Raw genomic sequence first — 19819 nt, 5'->3', positions numbered from 1 at the left:
TTTAAATCTCGCCGGTATTTCTGCTGATGACGCACAACGCTTCGTTTCGAATGTGTATTATTGCACGAAAAACAGGCCTTTAAACTTGAAATTATATCACTCCGATTCGGCCTTCCAATCAGCGTTTGTTTCTGCTGCTCGTTACCGGTCTCAATCTTCTGAGAATTTATTCAACAGTTTTCATCTCCTAATAAGAACAACGAGTAGCTAAAAATTCTCGAAATAAAATTACTTCTGATCGTAAAAAAACTTCATTCGCAATCAAATTTATTCGTCCCTTCGATTTTTTTTTATTAATAAAAGAAAACATGAAATATAATCATGAGCGAATCGAATTTGAACAAAATCGAAGAAAACTCGATCGACGAGAGCGCTTCGTATCATTCCGCGACGACTTGCGTCGCCATTCGATATTTTTTCGTGCTCGCTTCCAGTGGTTATTTTTTCCAAGCTACGAATACTCGAAATTTGTTGCTTCTGCGGAGTCGCTCTGAAATAAATGTTGCTAAATGCTACAATATAAAATGATAGATGTTTGAAAAAAACGATAAGGCATGAAATCGCATTGGAACTCGAGTGTGAAAGGAAAAATAATGGAAGTAACGTGAAATAGAATTTACTAGAAGTTTCATCATTTTCTTGTAGAATCGTTCGAGAGTATGCGCCCGTGGAAAACTCCTTGCTTCATCCCCCCCGGGCAGGTCAAAAATTTTTATTACGACTGCCCCCCCCCCCCCCCCTCTCACGCTTCGGAGACCGAGCCATTAAAATTAGCTCGTCTGGATTTGTCCTCGGTCATAGGAGGGAAATTTCTTAAACCGTTCCTTCTCGATCCGATTGGGGGTGTCGCCATCCCCACTTTTTCTCTCTTTCAAGTGCACCCTCTGTACGGTGATATAAACCCCAGCGAAGTGCTGATGATCAGAGTATCGTGTGAGTTCTTGAGAAGAGTACTCTTTCAAAATCGAGAATGGTTGAATCGTTGAAGTACTTGATATTAGCGACGTTAATATCGAGTGCGGTGTCGCTTGACTTGCGAAATTTTTTGGGCTTCGAGAGAGAAACGCGTGAAGAAGTGCCGCAAAATCCGGTGACTCCTGAAGTCGTGGAAATCGTAAAATGGCGTCAATCAGTGTGTGTTGTGCCCGAGCCGAACGCGCCTCCGTGTTTAACGAACCTGAAAAAATATCAGAGCGAATACGAGAATAATAGTAGAAGAAGGAGGGACGAGAACGCGACGGAAACCGCGGAAGAGCTCGCTGAAAAATCGAAGAGAGCAGCCTCCCTCGAGCACGATGATCGCGTGTCTGAAATTTTAACGCCCAAAGTGACGAGAGTAATGGAAATTGATGGTTCCTCGAATGACCAAGTGCAAGGCTCCGAAAACGAGGAAAACCGTCATTTCAGTATCCGTTCAGCTACGCCGGGGCTCGAGTTCGCACATGGAAGAAGGGAAGGTAAATATCTCATCATTTCCACGAGCAACCCCGTTCCGCGTGAGATCGCCACTCCGCCATCGGTCATATCCGTGACGAAAGTGTTGAATTCCCCCGTCACAGCGACCTTGGTCGCGAAAAACTGTTTCCCCGACATCGGTGTCCCGCTCTGCAATGAATATCAGGAAACTTTGACTATTTACGGAAAATCTGAAGCAACCGATAAAACCGATTCTTCTGAAAAGAATGAGGACGATCAACATTTGCAACGAGAAGACAAACATTATTCCAAAAGTCATCTCCACCGTTTCCACCGCCGTAACAATCCCTCCGATGACGTCCAAGAGAAAAACTCTTTTTTGGATAACAGCAAAACGCTGCTGGAAAGAATTCGAGAATTTTCTTCAATCCTACCGAAAACCGTGAACGATTCAACGGCTTCGCCCATCGAAGTTACATCGCCGCCGCAAACGCTTGATTTCGTCGTCACCGTCACCCAGAATCGATCCAATATTTTTGGATTCGATTTACCGATGATGAACACGATCAACGAGACGAAGACGCTTGGAATCCCACAAGGCGTCTCTGACGCTGTTCAATCCGCGGGATCGTACGTTGCCGACAGTGCCAAAGAAGCGATCCAAGCTGCTCAAGGATACGTCAGCCAAATCTTGCCATCGCAAACTGAAAAACCGAGCATTCTCGCCAACCTTTGGGGCCCCGGCAGTTTCAATATATTCAATAAAATAATCATTTACAACGCGTCCGTGAACAACGAAGAGGATAAAAAAAACCCAACAACCGTTCAACCTCAAACGACCCAAAAATCCGAGGAAACCTCCCAAAACGATGAAGTTCCCTCAACAACCTCAGACAGCAGTGACGATACTGTTCAACCTGCGCAATCCACGACCACTGCTGATAACCTCACCGAGAATCCTGCGACATCGGAGTCCACTACCCAGACCGCCGAAGGCAAAGTAAGCGCTTTGAACTTGTTGGCTCGCAACTCTGAAAAAATACCTCTCATCGTCGAACGACCTGGACTCGTTCCCCTCCTCGTTAAGAACCCGATCTACGTCGCTGAGAAACCAGCCCTCGCTACGTACTTCAACTTCTATCGAAGTACTGACGAAACACCTTTGCGCTACGCTAATCACGAGGTATGTTGAATCAATTATTCGATCCAATCAATTCACTTTACTCTTTTCAGATGCGAAATAATGAAGTTTCGTCGATTTTGTTGAATTTTTAATCATTTTTATAATATTATTGACTAACGAATTTCATTTTTAATCGAACTCAATGAAGCTATGAGCTGAATTTGTCTCGTTTTCATAATCAATTATATTTTTACTTTTTTCACTTTCAGGGAAATTCACGAAAACTATAATTTTACATTAATTGAGATTTTATGAAGCGATGAAATACTTTTTACGTATTTTAAATGAAGTTTATAAATCTCGTTAAACGTATGCTTCGAATGTAATTAATTATGTCATTTTTGATCAATGAAACTTTGGAATTTCAACTGAATGCAAGGGTTGATTTTTCAGGTGATCGAGGAACCCGTTCAAGTATTCGAACAGCCTCCATCGTCAGAAGCATCGAGCGAAGTTACCGGCATCTCTCCAAAACGAGGTTTCTTGCAGGGATGGTTCGACTTAAAGAACATCGCATTAGAAAATGAATCGAATCACACTATTGCTGCAAGAAGCGCGACTACTGTTAGCATCGTCAACGATTCTCAGGTTGCCGGAGAGTTGGAAGAAACTGTTACTTTGGAACCAAAAACTTCTACGGGCGTTGTAAAAAGACAAACATCGGACGCTCCTGAAGGTAGTAGTGAAAAAACTGACGACGGCTCGGAAAAAAAGGTATCGAAAAGATGCGCATTCCATCGGAAACTCGTGAAGAAAGAAGAAACGGAAACATCAGACGATACCGAGATACCAGAAGATATCGAAGGTAGTACTGAAACGACTGAAGACGGCTCAGAAAAAAAAGTATCGAAAAGATGCGCATTCCATCGGAAACTCGTGAAGAAAGAAGAAACGGAAACATCAGACAATACCGAGATACCAGAAGATATCGAAGGTAGTACTGAAACGACTGAAGACGGCTCAGAAAAAAAGGTATCGAAAAGATGCGCATTCCATCGGAAACTCGCGAAGAAAGAAGAAACGGAAACATCAGACGATACCGAGATACCAGAAGATATCGAAGGTAGTACTGAAACGACTGAAGACGGCTTGGAAAAAAAGGTATCGAAAAGGTGCGCAGTCCATTCAAAACTCGTGAAGAAAGAAAAAACGAAAATATCAAACGATACCGAGAAGCCAGAAGACGTCAAAGAAACTAAAAAGGAAACTGAAAACGTTCCAGAACCCGAGGCATCAACAAGATCAGCAACAACCCCAATAGTCGACGAAACAACATCGGATGCTCCTGTAGTTTCAGAAATCGTCGAAGAAAAAGACGGAAAAACTGAAAACGTTTCTGAAATTGAGGTTTCGGAGCGGTCAGCAACAACTCGAACGGTTGATGGGGAAGCTTCGAATGCTACAGACGTTCCAAAAATTGTGGAAGAAAATGACGGAAAAACCGAAAACGTGACTAAAACAGGGGTATCAAAAAGGTCAGCAACAACCACGACAGTCAATGAAAAAACATCAAATGCTTCTTTAGTTCCAGAAGTTGTCGAAGAAAAAGACGGAAAAAAAGAAAACGTTTCTAAAACCGAGGTTTCGAAACGGTCAGCCTCAACTGCAACAGTCGATAGGGAAACATCGGATGTTCCAGAACACGACGAAGAAATTAACGAGAAAACTGAGAATGCTCCAGAAACTCCGGAATCGAAAAGGTCAGTAACAACTCCAACTGTCGATGAAGAAACTTCGGACTCTACTGTAATTCCAGAATATGTGGAAGAAAATAACGAGAACACTGAAAACATGCCTCAAAGTCCAGCATCAAAAAGGTCAGCAACGACTCCAGTATCCGTTGATGAATCATCTGTAGTTCCAGAAGTCGTCGAAGAAAATAACGAGAAAATTGAAAACATGCCTCAAAGTCCGGCATCAAAAAGGTCAGCAACGACTCCAGTATCCGTTGACGAATCTTCTGTAGTTCCAGCAGTCGTCGGAGACAGTAGCGAGAAAACAGAAAACATTCCAGAATCTCAGGAATCGAAGAGGTCAGCAACGACTCCAGTATCCGTTGACGAATCATCTGTAATTCCAGCAGTCGTCGAAGAAAGTAACGAGAAAACAGAAAACATTCCAGAATCTCAGGTATCGAAGAGGTCAGCAACGACTCCAGTATCCGTTGACGAATCGTCTGTAGTTCCAGAAGTCGTCGAAGAAAATAACGAGAAAACAGAAAATATTCCAGAAACTCAGGTATCGAAGAGGTCAGCAACGACTCCAGTATCCGTTGATGAATCATCTGTAGTTCCAGAAGTCGTCGAAGAAAATAAGGAAAAAATTGAAAATATGTCTCAAAGTCCGGCATCAAAAAGGTCCGCAACGACTCCAGTATCCGTTGATGAATCATCTGTAGTTCCAACAGTCGTCGAAGAAAGTAACGAGAAATCTGAAAACAAGTTTGAAAGTCGGGCATCAAAAAGGTCAGCAACGACTCCAGTATCCGTCGACGAATCATCTGTAGTTCCAGAAGTCGTGGAAGAAAATAACGATAAAATTGAAAACATGCCTCAAAGTCCGGCATCGAAAAGGTCAGCAACGACTCCAGTATCCGTTGACGAATCATCTGTAGTTCCAGCAGTCGTCGGAGACAGTAGCGAGAAAACAGAAAACATTCCAGAATCTCAGGTATCGAAGAGGTCAGCAACCACTCCAGTATCCGTTGACGAATCATCTGTAGTTCCAGAAGTCGTCGAAGAAAATAACGAGAAAACAGAAAATATTCCAGAAACTCAGGTATCGAAGAGGTCAGCAACGACTCCAGTATCCGTTGACGAATCATCTGTAGTTGCAGAAATCGTCGAAGAAAATAACGAGAAAATTGAAAACATGCCTCAAAGTCCGGCATCAAAAAGGTCAGCAACGACTCCAGTATCCGTTGACGAATCTTCTGTAGTTCCAGCAGTCGTCGGAGACAGTAGCGAGAAAACAGAAAACATTCCAGAATCTCAGGAATCGAAGAGGTCAGCAACGACTCCAGTATCCGTTGACGAATCATCTGTAATTCCAGCAGTCGTCGAAGAAAGTAACGAGAAAACAGAAAACATTCCAGAATCTCAGGTATCGAAGAGGTCAGCAACGACTCCAGTATCCGTTGACGAATCGTCTGTAGTTCCAGAAGTCGTCGAAGAAAATAACGAGAAAACAGAAAATATTCCAGAAACTCAGGTATCGAAGAGGTCAGCAACGACTCCAGTATCCGTTGATGAATCATCTGTAGTTCCAGAAGTCGTCGAAGAAAATAACGAGAAAACAGAAAATATTCCAGAAACTCAGGTATCGAAGAGGTCAGCAACGACTCCAGTATCCGTTGATGAATCATCTGTAGTTCCAGAAGTCGTCGAAGAAAATAAGGAGAAAATTGAAAACATGCCTCAAAGTCCGGCATCAAAAAGGTCCGCAACGACTCCAGTATCCGTTGACGAATCATCTGTAGTTCCAGAAGTCGTCGAAGAAAGTAACGAGAAAACAGAAAATATTCCAGAAACTCAGGTATCGAAGAGGTCAGTAACGACTCCAGTATCCGTTGACGAATCATCTGTAGTTACAGAAGTCGTCGAAGAAAGTAATGAGAAAACTGAAAACACGCCTGAAAGTGTGAAATCAAAAAGGTCAGCAACGACTCCAGTATCCGTTGACGAATCATCTGTAGTTCCAGAAGTCGTCGAAGAAAATAACGAAAAAACTAAAAACACGTCTAAAAGTCGGGCATCAACAAGGTCAGCAACGACTCCAGTATCCGTCGACGAATCATCTGTAGTTCCAGAAGTCGTCGAAGAAAGTAACGAGAAAAATGAAAACATAGCTCAAAGTCCGCCATCAAAACGGTCAGCAACAACTCCAGTATCCGTTGACGAATCATCTGTAGTTCCAGAAGTCGTCGAAGACAATAACGAGAAAACAGAAAATATTCCAGAATCTCAGGTATCGAAGAGATCAGCAACGACTTCAGTAGCCGTCGACGAATCATCTGTAGTTCCAGAAGTCGTCGAAGAAAGCAACGAGAAAAATAAAAACATGACTCAAAGTCCGGTATCAAAACGGTCAGCAACGACTGCAGTATCCGCTGACGAATCATCTGTAGTTCCAGAAGTCGTCGGAGACAGTAACGAGAAAACAGAGAACATTACAGAATCTCAGGTATCGAAGAGGTCAGCAACGACTCCAGTATCCGTTGACGAATCAACTGTAGTTACAGCAGTCGTCAAAGAAAATAACGAGAAAACAGAAAAAATTCCAGAATCTCAGGTAACGAAGAGGTCAGCAACGACTCCAGTATCCGTTGACGAATCATCTGTAATTCCAGCAGTCGTCGAAGAAAGTAACGAGAAAACAGAAAATATTCCAGAAACTCAGGTATCGAAGAGGTCAGCAACGACTCCAGTATCCGTTGATGAATCATCTGTAGTTCCAGAAGTCGTCGAAGAAAATAAGGAAAAAATTGAAAATATGTCTCAAAGTCCGGCATCAAAAAGGTCCGCAACGACTCCAGTATCCGTTAACGAATCATCTGTAGTTCCAGAAGTCGTCGAAGAAAGTAACGAGAAAACAGAAAATATTCCAGAAACTCAGGTATCGAAGAGGTCAGCAACGACTCCAGTATCCGTTGACGAATCATCTGTAGTTCCAACAGTCGTCGAAGAAAGTAACGAGAAAACTGAAAACACGCCTGAAAGTCTGAGATCAAAAAGGTCAGCACCGACTCCAGTATCCGTTGACGAATCATCTATAGTTCCAGCAGTCGTCGAAGAAAATAACGAAAAAACTAAAAACACGTCTAAAAGTCGGGCATCAACAAGGTCAGCAACGACTCCAGTATCCGTCGACGAATCATCTGTAGTTCCAGAAGTCGTCGAAGAAAGTAACGAGAAAAATGAAAACATAGCTCAAAGTCCGCCATCAAAACGGTCAGCAACAACTCCAGTATCCGTTGACGAATCATCTGTAGTTCCAGAAGTCGTCGAAGACAATAACGAGAAAACAGAAAATATTCCAGAATCTCAGGTATCGAAGAGATCAGCAACGACTTCAGTAGCCGTCGACGAATCATCTGTAGTTCCAGAAGTCGTCGAAGAAAGCAACGAGAAAAATAAAAACATGACTCAAAGTCCGGTATCAAAACGGTCAGCAACGACTGCAGTATCCGCTGACGAATCATCTGTAGTTCCAGAAGTCGTCGGAGACAGTAACGAGAAAACAGAGAACATTACAGAATCTCAGGTATCGAAGAGGTCAGCAACGACTCCAGTATCCGTTGACGAATCAACTGTAGTTACAGCAGTCGTCAAAGAAAATAACGAGAAAACAGAAAAAATTCCAGAATCTCAGGTATCGAAGAGGTCAGCAACGACTCCAGTATCCGTTGACGAATCATCTGTAATTCCAGCAGTCGTCGAAGAAAGTAACGAGAAAACAGAAAATATTCCAGAAACTCAGGTATCGAAGAGGTCAGCAACGACTCCAGTATCCGTTGATGAATCATCTGTAGTTCCAGAAGTCGTCGAAGAAAATAAGGAAAAAATTGAAAATATGTCTCAAAGTCCGGCATCAAAAAGGTCCGCAACGACTCCAGTATCCGTTAACGAATCATCTGTAGTTCCAGAAGTCGTCGAAGAAAGTAACGAGAAAACAGAAAATATTCCAGAAACTCAGGTATCGAAGAGGTCAGCAACGACTCCAGTATCCGTTGACGAATCATCTGTAGTTCCAACAGTCGTCGAAGAAAGTAACGAGAAAACTGAAAACACGCCTGAAAGTCTGAGATCAAAAAGGTCAGCACCGACTCCAGTATCCGTTGACGAATCATCTATAGTTCCAGCAGTCGTCGAAGAAAATAACGAAAAAACTAAAAACACGTCTAAAAGTCGGGCATCAACAAGGTCAGCAACGACTCCAGTATCCGTCGACGAATCATCTATAGTTCCAGAAGTCGTCGAAGAAAGTAACGAGAAAAATGAAAACATAGCTCAAAGTCCGGCATCAAAACGATCAGCAACGACTCCAGTATCCGTTGACGAATCATCTGTAGTTCCAGCAGTCGTCGAAGAAAATAACGAAAAAACTAAAAACACGTCTAAAAGTCGGGCATCAACAAGGTCAGCAACGACTCCAGTATCCGTCGACGAATCATCTGTAGTTCCAGAAGTCGTCGAAGAAAGCAACGAGAAAAATGAAAACATGGCTCAAAGTCCGGTATCAAAACGGTCAGCAACGACTGCAGTATCCGCTGACGAATCATCTGTAGTTCCAGAAGTCGTGAAAGAAAGTAACGAGACAACAGAAAATATTCCAGAAACTCAGGTATCGAAGAGGTCAGCAACGACTCCAGTATCCATCGACGAATCATCTGTAGTTCCAGAAATCGTAGAAGAAAATAACGAGAAAACTGAAAACAAGTTTGAAAATCCGGCATCGAAAAGGTCAGCAACGACTCCAGTATCCGTTGACGAATCATCTGTAGTTCCAGAAGTCGTCGAAGAAAATAATGAGAAAACTGAAAACGCGCCTGAAAGTGTGAAATCAAAAAGGTCAGCAACGACTCCAGTATCCGCTGACGAATCATCTGTAGTTCCAGAAGTAGTGGAAAAAAGTAACGAGAAACCCGAAAACATGTCTCAAAGTCCGGCATCGAAAAGGTCAGCAATGACTCCTGCTGTAGAAGTCACCGATACAATCAATGAAAAAATCGAAGACGTTTCCGATGTTAAACACCCAAAAAAGCGTGCATTGCACTTCGCGTTCGTTAAAAGGGCTATCAATGTAACCCCGGAAACTGCTGTTGAAGAAGCTTTCGGAGAAGTTGCTGACACAACTGCACCAGCACCCAAGCTTTTAGACCCGATCGTTTCCAAGAGATCTGTCCTTGAAACTTCAAGATTCGACGATTCGTCCGCATTAAAAAAGTCATCAACGATAACTGTGGTGAAAACAATTGTCGACAAAAATTTGAGAGTCCCCGTGGTGAGAGACTCCGTCGAAGTCACTAAAAAAAAAACTGAATTAGTTACCAAAGCTACATTTTCATAAACACTAGAAACGACATCAACATCCTCTGAGGAGAATATACCGAAAAATGGCACGATCCCATAAAATAAGGTCTCGAAAACACCGGAGACACCTTCCTCGGTTTATAAGAAAATTGTGAATAGAAATCAACACAATTCTCCAATGTTACCGAAAGTTTCGAATATCTAAAAAAAAAACATTCGAATTCGTCCCAAGTACCGAGCAAATGGAGAAAGCCGTTATGAACTAAAATCAACAGGGTGCACCTCTCCAATCCAGAATTTATCGAGTCAACGAAAGAACCGTCATTATCCGAATGAATGGAAAACAAATCAAAAACGTCAGCAACTATCCGTTGGAAAATCCGAAGTGCTGAATCCCAGAAAAGGTGTCTCAACCAGCGACTTACTGTGAGCCACAGTCAACGAACTTTACTTTTTAGAATTCCATGGAATTGTAATCCTTGAATAAGCGTGGTATAAAAATAAAATAAAAATCCACACATCGTGAATCGTTCATTTATTATTGCATTGTCATACGCACAATGGTCACATTCTTACACATAACTAAGTACAACGAAAAAAGTAAATATATAAATCATCCACCTAAAGAATAAGGTGCAATAGCCGAGTGAAGTAATGCGAATAACGAATATGGACGAGAAAATATGCAGTGACTTGATACAATTATTATACATAGATATTTGGGTGATGAGACGAATGCTAATGGGGAGTCCGGATTTTTTTATTTACTCTATTATATAGCAAATGATTTTAGTCGAAATGGAAAGAGACAAATGAATGACAATAATAAACGACGTAGATTGTTGAACACTGTTTAAAAAAAAAAATGTTTCTTACTTCCCCGTGCCTTTCTATCTTACTTTAAAACTAAGAATGATAAAAAACGAACTGAAAAAATCTTACTAGAGCACATCGCAATAGTACACATGCGAGTAAATGTGCTTTGGAGAAACAAATTATTTTTCGGCTAACAATAATCGCTTTATTCTATTACTTTTCGCTATTTTTCTAATTCCTTTTCCAACGTTCTCGGGTGATCACATACAATTGACTATAATAAAATGTAGTGTTCTTAGTATATACGTATCACATATTTCAGCCGCTATCAACGACAGAAACGGCCACTGATGATTAACTCGAACGTGAAAAATAAACGAAATCAAATTTATACAAGAATCCAAAATTTGCGTGACGCTCGATCTTTCTCATCGCCTTCGAACTCCCTTCACGTCGATCGCTGTTTTTTTCCATTATTCATTTTTACTTTTTCTATTATTTTCTTCACGCTTCAAACTTCAAAATCATCAATGGGTTCTCATGAAAATACACTTAACCTTGATCTGTCGCGATGCTGTTAAATTATTCGAAATTCTTAGTCATTTTTTATCCTTCCCAACGAGATTCGCTTACGAATGATGTTTCGAATTCGAGAATATTCATTATTTTTATCTGATTTCAAACAGATTGAAATTTATACTAAAACGACGATAATTGTATTTCCAGAGATTCAGTGATTTTTTTAAACGTTTGAAGATCGAATATTAAATTATATTTAATATCTGAAAGAATGTAATTACTGAAAGAATAAAAAATCATTGTTTTTTTGTCTTTATTTTCCATTGAACGAAAAGGCAAATATGATTTTCATTCTACACAAATGAGAAAATGATTAAAACGATAACTCGAGTACATTACGAGGCGAAGAGTTCGAAAGTGATGAAAGGCGAATCGAGTCGTTAGAAAAATCTCTTTCCGTCTCAAGACTATAAGGTTCGAAATCTTGTATTGTTTCTTGAAGCTCTCACGAAAAAGGATTGTGCTATAAAATTCGAATTGCGATTTGTTCTCGAAAACGATAGTTCGTATTGAAAAGTTACGAATAAAGATACTTTCAATATCTTCATGAAAAATAACGTTGTCGTTTTGTTTTGTTTTTCACTTTCCTCGCTATGGCAGATCACAATCTCGAAAACTGAAAGTAACGAAAACCTTAGAATTCTTTCTATTTCGCAAACACTGGGGCGCTTCGAAGCGTAAAAAATGGCGTTTCGCGATAAAGGTATCGAGTCAGCTTCGACATTCCCGATGATTGTAATCGCCGAAGAAAGGTGAGGAAGAAATTTCAATCCCTCGAGGATGAGCCTCTGCCGTTGGGATTGGAGGTTCGATCGAGAAATTGATTGTCTTTGTCGGAGGCAGTGAGCTTCCGAGAGTCGTAGGGGATCGCTGTGGCGTATGGGAAAACGAGTGGAGCCGTAATGAGGGAATTGTCAGACCTCTGGGGTCTCAGTTTCGCTGGATCGAACGGTATGGCTTTGGCATATGGAAATTCGCTCCATCGGTGAGGAATTTCATGATTGTCGTTTGTCGAGGATAAATCACTAGTGGAGGATTCGGCGGTTCCTCTGACGACTCGAGGAGTCAGTAACGGAGTTTCGGAGCGTACTTTCCACCTCGGATAGACTGGTTTTTTATTCTTTGGGAGAAAGGAATCACCCGGAATGAAGTCATCATCCTCCAACAATGTCCGTATAGGAGTAGAAATATCTTCCTGTTTCGGAAACATGGGGGGTGGACGTCTTACTCGTCCGAAGGGCGAAATTTTAGTTTCCGACGGATCCCACCAAGGATCAGGCTTCTCGTCCTTGCCCATGCCGAAAGGAAAATCGTAGTATGGTGGCTTTTTTGTGAACCGATCCCAAATGGACGGAGATTTATCAATAATGTCGGATGGAGATTCGAAAAGCTTCTCAGGATCGTAACTAATCGCTCGCTCGTATCTGTCAGAATATTTTTCATTCTTCTTTTCTTCCTCGTTTTCCTTGCTTCTTTTCCCAGCCTCGATTGAACTATTCGTTTTGTTCGTTTTTATTTTATCGGTATTCGTTTCGCTACTGCGGTCTCGTCGTACTCGATGTTTCGCTACGTACGACCTGGATAACGGATCTGCGGCCTTCTCATCTTCATTTTCGGGATCTTCCAATTCCTTTCGTTTTCCCAGTTTTCGCGCGTTTAATTCGCTCTTCATGTCGTTCGACACTTCGACATTCGACTTTTCGACGTTTTTGGGGTTCTGGAAAAACAACGAGAATCAGTCGAATCGCAATATTTAAAAAAATTTTTTAATCATTTTTCGTAGATGCAGTCTTAAAAGTTTCCAAACTCGAACCATGCCTACCCACCAACCGATTTTACTTAGTCCCACAGTGCGGGGAAAGTCTCCCTCTACCCGGCGGTACGGAAAAAATCATTATTTTTCCAGAAAATAATTTTTTTTCAGAATTTTTTTTTTTTAAATAAAATTTAGATTTTTCTCCCATTTTTCAGGCTAGTTCTCTACACTTTAAAAAAAAAGTATGAGAGAAAGTCTCCCGTCGTCGCGATTATCGAAGGGTTAAGGTACTAACTATACTGTACTGCATGCTAGTCAAATGAGTTTTTTCATCGATTTTATTGCAACGAGTCTCATTTTGTTCCTTAACTGGTCTTCTACGAATCCACTACGCAGTTGTTTTTTTAACTTAATAATAATATTTTTACGTTAATATTTTAATATTAAATATTTTACTTAATATTTTTTCACGTTAATAAAATATGCTCGAATGCACATCTGCCAAGAATAAGTTTAATCGGTACGTTGAACTTGGTCTAAAAGCATTTTGAAAATTTAGCACTCACTTGATTAGGATGCAGTAAAGGAGTTACCTTGACGAATAAAAAAAAACATTTCCACTGCCCAAAAGCGAATTGCAAGTAAAAATTCTTCAATCTCGATTCAAGGGTCAATTAATCCCAAGGTTTCGATTCGTATTTTCATAAATTTAGTCTGGTTTTGCCAATATTTTGAAAAATCAATTTCATTTCGGTTTTTCACTACATTATTCGGATATAGTTTTCGCTTCGTAATTTTTCAGGAAGCCTTAATCTGATTTTAAAATGAAACGCTCCAATTCGAGATATCGATAAAAAATACTTACTTCGATTGGACGAATCCAAGATCCTTTTGCGAAGATTCTCCACTTATTGTAATCGAACTCGGGAAAGAAGAAGGGCGCGCCAGTGTCCTCTTCCGAGTCAGCTACGACTTGGAACGGAAATAGTCTGCGGACTTCGAGGATCCTGTTGTCGATGTCTCTGCTCTGGCAGATCGGTATATCGAAGGGTAATCTGTAAGCGAGAATATTTCTATGATTTTCCGCGATCGAAATGTGAAGATTCGCGGGAAGGGGGCTGAGGGAAAGGGGCATTTGGAGAACGCTTGAAAATTACCTTAGCGGAATGCAGTCTTCGATTTTGTAAACGATCGTCAGGGCTTGAGTGTATTTATTCCGAGGATTTTCTCCGAGATGTAATTCTTGTGGATTGCGAGGTACATCAGAAGCTGAATAAATGCCGGGAACTCGTGTCTGTCTGGATAATTCGAATTGGTCCTCCGGAGCGATGTTGCACCGGGGCAGACTGATCGGTGGATCGAGGCAGACTCGAGGGGCCTCGGTGGCCTTTTGATCGTGTGTTTTCGGGCTTCTCATTCTTCCGAATGCGAGCACGGAAGCTCTGCTGAGGTCTACAGCGAAGATGAAAAATGCTACGAGCGAGAGTAGCGCGAGACTCTTCATGATTGCGCGTCTCGTTCTTCGCCCTTTTTCTTCTCTCCTCTCCCGTGAGATTATCTTCGTTTTCTAAACGAATGATTTCCTCGCTTGGAGTCTAAAACAGAACGATCAAGCGTCCACGTCGTCACTGCTCTAGCACCACAACGAAACTGCTATCCGTCAGCTTTTCCTAAATATTTATATGCTTTTGAGGAGTTTTTCGGGCAACGGGAGGGGGCGAGGGCAGTGGAGAAGCTTACAAAGATCAAGCAGGTATCGAAGCCGTCCCTCCCTTTCCCTGTTACAACGACGCGCCCCTCTCTCTTTCCATTCCGGCTCTTTCGTTCGCTTTCTGCCCGACCAACCTGGACTACCTGGTGACCCATCACATATTCGAATCCTAATTTTTGCCTGAAATAAATCGAAATAAATGAAGAAAAATATGAAATCGCCCGGGAAACCCCACCGAGAGTAGCCGCTGCTAGAGCCGGCAGGGTGTCAACTCGACACTGGCCAACTCACCAGCGCATTGTTCGCGTTTACGTCAAAATACGCTAACAGAAAGCTCACTCGAGTGGTCCGTGTTTTAGAAATTTTCCATGCCGGATTCGCCGAGAAGTTATGAAATAAAAGGCGGATGTTGGAGCGAGCCACGCGTTCAAATCTCCGGATCAAATGAATTTTCATCACAGGAAAGAGCGCGCGGTCCCGTGATCCCGCCAAGTTTAACGGCCGCTATGGTGAAAAGTTCAAGTGATTCTCGACGTTGCGTCAAATTTATCGAGAGCACGCGAGAGATATCGTTAGATGTAAACAAGAGTCTTCGAAAAGAAGCAACAAAACGAACGTTTTTTCTGACAAACAATCCGCGACGAGCCGGACTATATGAGAAGCAGAAGAGAATATAGACACGGGCGCTCCTCCGATAAGAAATGCCATGAGACTAGAAAAATAGCTCCGTGCCCCGGAGGGACCCGCGGAGCGAGAAAAAGGGCCTTGATTATTGCTCACTTGAGATTGCCCGGACGGCGGATCTGATCCACGTGGATCGATAGATAAGTTTTTGGGGCTCAACGAACTTTTGTAACTTCGAACGGGGGAGCATGATCAGAAAATCCAAAGATACGATTCGTCAATTTTTCATCGAATTCCCAACGAGACGACGAAAACGTTGACGGTTCTCGACGAATTTTTATTCCAATTTCGATTCTCACGAATAAAAGTTTACAATTTGATTTCGATTCAATAAATTTGTTCAACCAAACAGCGTTGTAAAACGAAATATAAATCTTGGGTCGTGTTCAGCCACGGGAAAAAGACCTTCGTACAATGATCGCCAGAAGTAAACAGAATCATTATATCATCATCTGGTGTCAGTAATAATGAGGTCCGATTTCTTCATTCGCCTCTGTTTCCTTCTTGGACTCGAACGCTACGAATTTAGCCTTCTGCCGCGCTTGTTTTCTCGAGTTGACTTCGTGATGGAAATAAAAAGCGCAGGCGAGAGAGAGAGAGAGAGAGAGAGAGCGGGAGAGGAATATTGAGATTCGACGAATCGTTTACCCATCGATCTTTGGATCATTGATCAATAAGTTATCAATCGAAATACGAAATAGGAAAAGATATAAATAGAAGAATAACGGAATCCCGGCTGGAAGGTCGCTGCTTCACCATTTCGTTCGATTGCCCGATGTCAATGGAAACGAGCTCGAGAAAACAAACAATCTTCAATTGAAAATAGCGAGGAAAATAAATCAATGAAACCGAGATGCTAAGAGAAAATTACTTGCGAGCTCAAAACTCATTTTCCCCTTTCTCCGTTCGACACGATGCGATGCGTGCATGGAGACGACGAAAACAATGACGAATCATTCGATCGTCGATTTCTCGATCATTTCTCAATGACAAGAATTATCCTTCGAGAGACGAGACACCGAGAAGATATAAATAGTATTGAGAGAAGAGGAAAGCAATCGAAACGCTGCAACGTGATGGCTCTATCAACGAGGGGATATTCCTCGAATAACAAACGTGTTTACCCCGATTGTTGAATGTTGTGAGACGTAAAAAACCATCAACCCACCAATACTGACTTTACTCGACAGGAATTATAACGTTATTCCGACACTCCGCAGCGGTTAATTGACCATCCGAAGCCACGCGTAAAAACGAATTTTTCGCTTATTCCTCGCCGCATTTGCATATTTTCCAAGATCAAAACGCAGTTCAAACGTAATGAACCAACTTGCTAAAAAATATCGAGCCCTGAATAAAAAACGGGAAAATTTTATCAAAATAATGTAACAATAAACAGTGAATTTTGCACAACAAAATTTCCTGTCAATCAAAATTCATTAATCCTTCCAAAAATGTCAGAAAAAAATCAATTTTTCTATTCCATCAGCACTTGTTTCAATTTTTTATTCACTTGGAGAGATTCGTTCAGCCCCTCAATCTTATCGTTTTCTCGAAGCTTCATCGATATTTGATTTTTGTATTTTTTTCTAAAACTAATTTCTGCCCCAAAAGATTCGATTTTCGGTTCCATTTTAGTCAGGGGTGGTTTTGCTCGAGTTTACGAATCGAGGGAGATCGAAAGCGCGATTGAATGTATAGCTATAGAAACGACGTGTGTAAAGTCGTAAACACGTACTATGTACCTACAGAGGCATGAGCGTTGCGTGTGTATTATCGTCTTGTTCTCGGCGTGTATAACAGAGCATACGGTGGGCTGGGAGAGCGAGCGAGCGAGCGAGAGAGAGAGAGAGAGAGAGTTGGAAGTTACGATGCATCGAGTGCATTGCCATCGGCGTCGCGACGATCCGGCGGCAAGGAGGGTTCGGCGCCTCGATGATGCAGCACGGATTACATCGCCGCTCAAATTGTTTCGTCAAAATCGACTCGCTCGTTGGGGATTGAGCGAAAGAGTGTATCGAAGGGGATCCGGCGGGGGGAGAGGCTGGAGTACAATCGCCGAATTTGGGATTGACCTCGATGACATTTGCGTGTAATCAAAAGTCTCGGGCGCCGGATGAAAATTTGTTATTGACCTGAAAAGGATTCTCTGGAGCATACTTTTATTGTGATTCTGGAAAGTGTTTGATCGTCAAAAGATTATTTAATCGAAAGTACGTTCGAATCGAGATTAGCCGCGCAGTGGTCCAAGGTTTAAGCATGATCGATGCTGGACGCACTCGAAGTGACAGAAATGCAATTGCGATTGTAGCTGGGAACAATGCAAACGAAACGTCGTCGCGGGTGCGAAAGAATCGTTCGATTAATTGAAAACAAGTTATTCCCCTCTGGGAATTGATACGCCCCACTGGAAGCCCGCGACATGCTCCAAATTCATGCCTCGTTTTGTCATTCCGGACAAAGATCGCGGGAACGTAATGTCCGCGTGGTTGGTACGAAGACACTGACAATTGAATTCACACATGCCAACGAGACGACGGAGAGTCTTGGCAGAGCCGCGGGTTATCTCACCGATATAATAGAGTACTATTTATAGGTACGCGCGAAAAACAGACGTTTGTTATGAGCGTTCATTAATCAAGGAGATTATGAATGTTTCTCAAGGGTCGAAGTACCAAAGTTGACCAATTCCGAACAGCGCGACTAAGAATCAGTCCCGAAGCATTATTTTCACCTTTGAGAAACAAAAAAGAGTGGATTTTTTTCCCAAAACGATAGCAACCCGAGGGGAGGGAACGGAGCGACGGGAATGGGGGCAGAGCAAGAAAATCCGGATTGAAATTAATCGCGAGAAGGTTGATGAGAGAGGAGAGAACTCACCTCGAATTGCGGTGCTTCGTAGAAGATTCAGGAGCTCGGAGCGTCCCCGTGGCTTCTCGAGCCCGAGCCGTTTCGTCGTCTTCCTCTCCGCTCTGCTGGAGCTCTTGGTCTGCACCCTCGGAGCCTCTGTTAAGCATTCGTACGAGAGAGTGGGCGATGACGATTGCGAGACGAATCGGACGTCGGTGTTGATGCTGTCAGAGGGAAGGTTTAGTTTCCGAAGAAGAAGAAGAAGAAAGTGGTGTTCCTGTAGGTAGTGCGCCGTTGATTCGTCGGGAGATCCGTTTCTGGGGCTAACAACGCGTAGAGGCGGCTAAGTAAGCCAGACAACTCGTCGCCGACTATCGCAAATTCACTAACAATTCACCAAAGGCCCTCGATCTGTTTGCTTCTCCGTCGCTGTCCTCGTCCCTCTCTCTCTCTCTCTTCCCCGCTGCCGGTGTCTGTCCCTGTGTACTTTTTTCTCAGTCGTTCAGCGCGTACAGCCCTCTTTTAGTTTCTCCCTCAGGTTTCTATCGCCACCAGGTTGTCAACCGGCACCAGTCGGCTCTAACACGAAGGGAGGAGAAACACGACGCTAGCGAGCGAGCGAGGTTACCACACACGGCGTGAAATCGATCGGGAATGCTAGGGGATGGATATTTACTTGATATGTGTGCTATGTGTATTTATGTGTGTATGTGTGTGTGTGTGTGTGTGCTCTATCCAAGGTAGAAACTCGAGTCGTTGCTTTTATAAAACCTCGAGACAGAGCCTTCGTTCTCGACTACGAAGGAGACAAGATTTCCCCCAGTTTATTATTCCTCTTCGGAATCCCGACGAAGAGAGACGACGATGCCTCGCCCCGAGAGTCAGACGAGTCGAGCCGATCCTCAGCTCCTTTCCTGCTGGTAGACCAAATTTTCGGGCGGTATCAACAGCCACTAACGAATGTCTCCCGGTTCCTCTCCTTCGCCTTCTTTTCTTCGTACCTCCCGACGACTAGAAACAACCCGAGAGAAATTTATCCGTCGACGCGTTCCACCACCGGAGAGGCTCGACTAAAGAATATCGAGGAGGGGATGCAGAGGAGAGTGCGAGCTACGGGGTAAACGAGTGGCGAACACGCACCCCCTCCGGACACACCAGTTTTCAGCACGAAACTTCACTCCCGTTGGAACTTTCACCCACGCGAATGCCAACCTCACTAGCCGATTTCCTCACTATCCTAACCGACTGCGCTTTATTCAATCTTCTTTTCTACTCTTTACTCCCTTCTTTATCAATGTTTCATCTCGTTTACTCAAATCTCAAACTCCTTTTACCACTCGATGCTTCTCTCTCTCTCTCTCTCTCTCGAACCACTAACGCTTTCGGTCTTTTTATTCTTATTTTTCTTTCTCTTCTCCTCCTCCTTCTTCTTCTCGTTCGCCTTCTTCGCTGCTCGCTACTACTCCTCCGCTCTACTCCGTTCCGTGCTCTAATAACCGCCACGTACGCCGAGTGGCGATTTATACTGGCTCGCTCGTTCTCGCTTGCCTCCCTCGATAGCTCCGATACCCCGCCGACTCTTGTCTTCACTGCACATCGCATTTATTTTTCTATCCACCAATCCACTCTCTTATCGCATTATCCCCTGTCCACAGCCTCCTTCTCTATTCCTCCATCATTTCATTCACGCTCCGGCCTTATCAACGAAACATCTTGCAAATATCAACATCCGGACCAAACTCGATACCATGCCAATCATCCACGCGGGACAGGACAAATTTTTCGTTATTTCG

The 19819-nt window shown here is 42.8% G+C and overlaps 2 protein-coding genes across 6 annotated transcripts; one reads left to right on the top strand and one right to left on the bottom strand.

The window, feature by feature from the left end:
* Window positions 1-1741: 1741 nt before the first annotated feature.
* On the top strand, window positions 1742-10148 carry LOC122417130 (titin homolog). 4 transcript variants are annotated; one of them, XM_043430403.1, is made up of 3 exons: window positions 1742-2599; window positions 2993-4416; window positions 4849-10148. In XM_043430403.1, the coding sequence occupies exons 1-3, from the start codon at window positions 1970-1972 to the stop codon at window positions 9665-9667; spliced, it is 6873 nt and encodes a 2290-aa protein (XP_043286338.1). In that variant the 5' UTR covers window positions 1742-1969; the 3' UTR covers window positions 9668-10148. The 4 variants fall into 4 exon arrangements, with proteins under 4 accessions (XP_043286338.1, XP_043286336.1, XP_043286337.1 ...); XM_043430401.1 differs by having other exon boundaries at window positions 2993-6684; window positions 6901-10148; XM_043430402.1 differs by having other exon boundaries at window positions 2993-7049; window positions 7482-10148.
* Window positions 10149-10150: 2 nt separating this feature from the next.
* On the bottom strand, window positions 10151-19515 carry LOC122417131 (uncharacterized). Of its 2 annotated transcripts, XM_043430404.1 has the most exons (4): window positions 18057-19515; window positions 13939-14376; window positions 13647-13836; window positions 10151-12742 (listed from the first exon to the last, which is right to left on the bottom strand). In XM_043430404.1, the coding sequence occupies exons 2-4, from the start codon at window positions 14283-14285 to the stop codon at window positions 11792-11794; spliced, it is 1488 nt and encodes a 495-aa protein (XP_043286339.1). In that variant the 5' UTR covers window positions 14286-14376; window positions 18057-19515; the 3' UTR covers window positions 10151-11791. The 2 variants fall into 2 exon arrangements, with proteins under 2 accessions (XP_043286339.1, XP_043286340.1); XM_043430405.1 differs by lacking the exon at window positions 18057-19515 and having other exon boundaries at window positions 13939-14383.
* Between the last annotated feature and the right edge of the window lie 304 nt (window positions 19516-19819).

Source organism: Venturia canescens, chromosome 10, assembly GCF_019457755.1.
Source record: "Venturia canescens isolate UGA chromosome 10, ASM1945775v1, whole genome shotgun sequence".
NCBI classification, from domain to species: Eukaryota; Metazoa; Arthropoda; class Insecta; order Hymenoptera; family Ichneumonidae; genus Venturia; species Venturia canescens.
This window is presented reverse-complemented; position numbering and strand designations above follow the sequence as displayed.

Bases quoted from the DNA above. Each gene is read 5' to 3' on its own strand.
- LOC122417130 (XM_043430400.1), top strand. From the start codon at position 1,970: ATGATGAACACGATCAACGAGACGAAGACGCTTGGAATCCCACAAGGC. The intron at 2,600-2,992 runs GTATGTTGAATC...TTGATTTTTCAG, and splicing joins TGCGCTACGCTAATCACGAG to GTGATCGAGGAACCCGTTCA.
- LOC122417131 (XM_043430404.1), bottom strand. From the start codon at position 14,285: ATGAAGAGTCTCGCGCTACTCTCGCTCGTAGCATTTTTCATCTTCGCT. The intron at 13,837-13,938 runs GTAATTTTCAAG...TCTCGCTTACAG, and splicing joins GAAGACTGCATTCCGCTAAG to ATTACCCTTCGATATACCGA. The intron at 12,743-13,646 runs GTAAGTATTTTT...TTGTTTTTCCAG, and splicing joins CTTGGATTCGTCCAATCGAA to AACCCCAAAAACGTCGAAAA.